General features: G+C 36.9%; 1 protein-coding gene across 1 annotated transcript in view; it reads right to left on the reverse strand.

Annotated features, from left to right (window-relative positions):
* Nucleotides 1–412: 412 nt before the first annotated feature.
* The window catches only part of POLR2L (RNA polymerase II, I and III subunit L), a 20,669-nt gene continuing 19,865 nt past the window's right edge, over nt 413–1,216 (reverse strand). The window contains exon 3 of the mRNA XM_082269734.1: nt 413–627. Coding sequence (XP_082125860.1) covers nt 519–627 — 109 coding nt within the window. The 3' untranslated portion in view covers nt 413–518. The remainder of the gene's footprint in view (nt 628–1,216) is intronic.

Below are 1,216 nucleotides of genomic sequence, written 5' to 3' on the forward strand. Positions count from 1 at the left end.
CCATGTTCTGTGTACTGTGGGATACCAGATACATTAAATGCAGGCTCCTGGGTTTAGTAATACAAACTAAAAAGCTTCACTTTAGGAGTAAAAGGCTCAATTTTAAATTGGTTACACTGGCAAACAGAATCAGCAGACCAAAGCACTTCTTTAGCTATAACTAAAATATAGGACAGTAGAGATATGTCACATCTCTTTTCTTGTCAAAAGGAGAAAAATCATTTTGCTGGGAGCTTTATTAAACCTATGGAGGAACCGTGATAAGAAAAATGACTAGAAATCTGCATTGTTAGAATAATAAAGGTTAGAAAAATTCGATATACATGACATTTATAACAAAACGTTGTCTTTATTAGTTAAAAAAAAAAGAAGAAGAAGTTGGTATCGTGTATACAGTTTGTTGTACATTTTCCAACCTTCTCATATATGAACTGTGCTTGTAAGTGTGGTCAGCGTAAAGATATCCCATAGCTTGAGATTTCTTCTAATCATGGAATGTACAGCAAGAAGTGGTCCCCTCATTTTTCCAGTGGAGCATAATTTAAAAGCTTTTCTATCAGGTCCACATGAGCGAGAAGCATTCGGCGACAGCAGTACCTCTTTAAGCCTAAAGCATCCAGTGCATCTCTGTAAAACCGGAAATAAAAATGATAAATTGGTAATAAGAGAGACCAAACTGACAATGGAAATAGGAATAAAAGAACTCTGAATGGAATGCATAAGATTCTGGAGATTGATGTAGAAACTACACTTTTTTTTTTTTTTTAGTTTTGGATAAAATGAGAAAAGGTTAGAACCCCTGTCTGGTTTTACTGATATTCAGGCCTCTATTAGAGAGATTTTGGGGAAAATCTTTTTACTAGACAAGAAGTGAAGGAAAATCTGTAACAAGGAAGCAGACATAACACCCACGTGGGTTCTAGTGGTCTTCTACTTAACTAAAAACATACTTATGTTTGTGGTTCTGTTAAGTCCACCTCCAGGAAAAAAAACGATCCACTTGCAGTGCTCCCCCCTCCCACCCTGTAAGACAAATGCTTGTTAGGCCTACAGATTACTATACACCCCCCACCCTTGCCGCTCCAGCGCTCTTTTCCATCCTCCTGAATCTCCAAATTTGTGGGTGGAGCCTCAGCATCACCATGTACAACCACATGAATAAATATATTCCAAAGTAAGGATTCTATTTTTTTTTTTAATTTCATACCCTACCTAG

The sequence above is a fragment of the Pelophylax lessonae genome (assembly GCF_965119305.1).
Source record: "Pelophylax lessonae genome assembly, chromosome: 10".
NCBI lineage: Eukaryota > Metazoa > Chordata > Amphibia > Anura > Ranidae > Pelophylax > Pelophylax lessonae.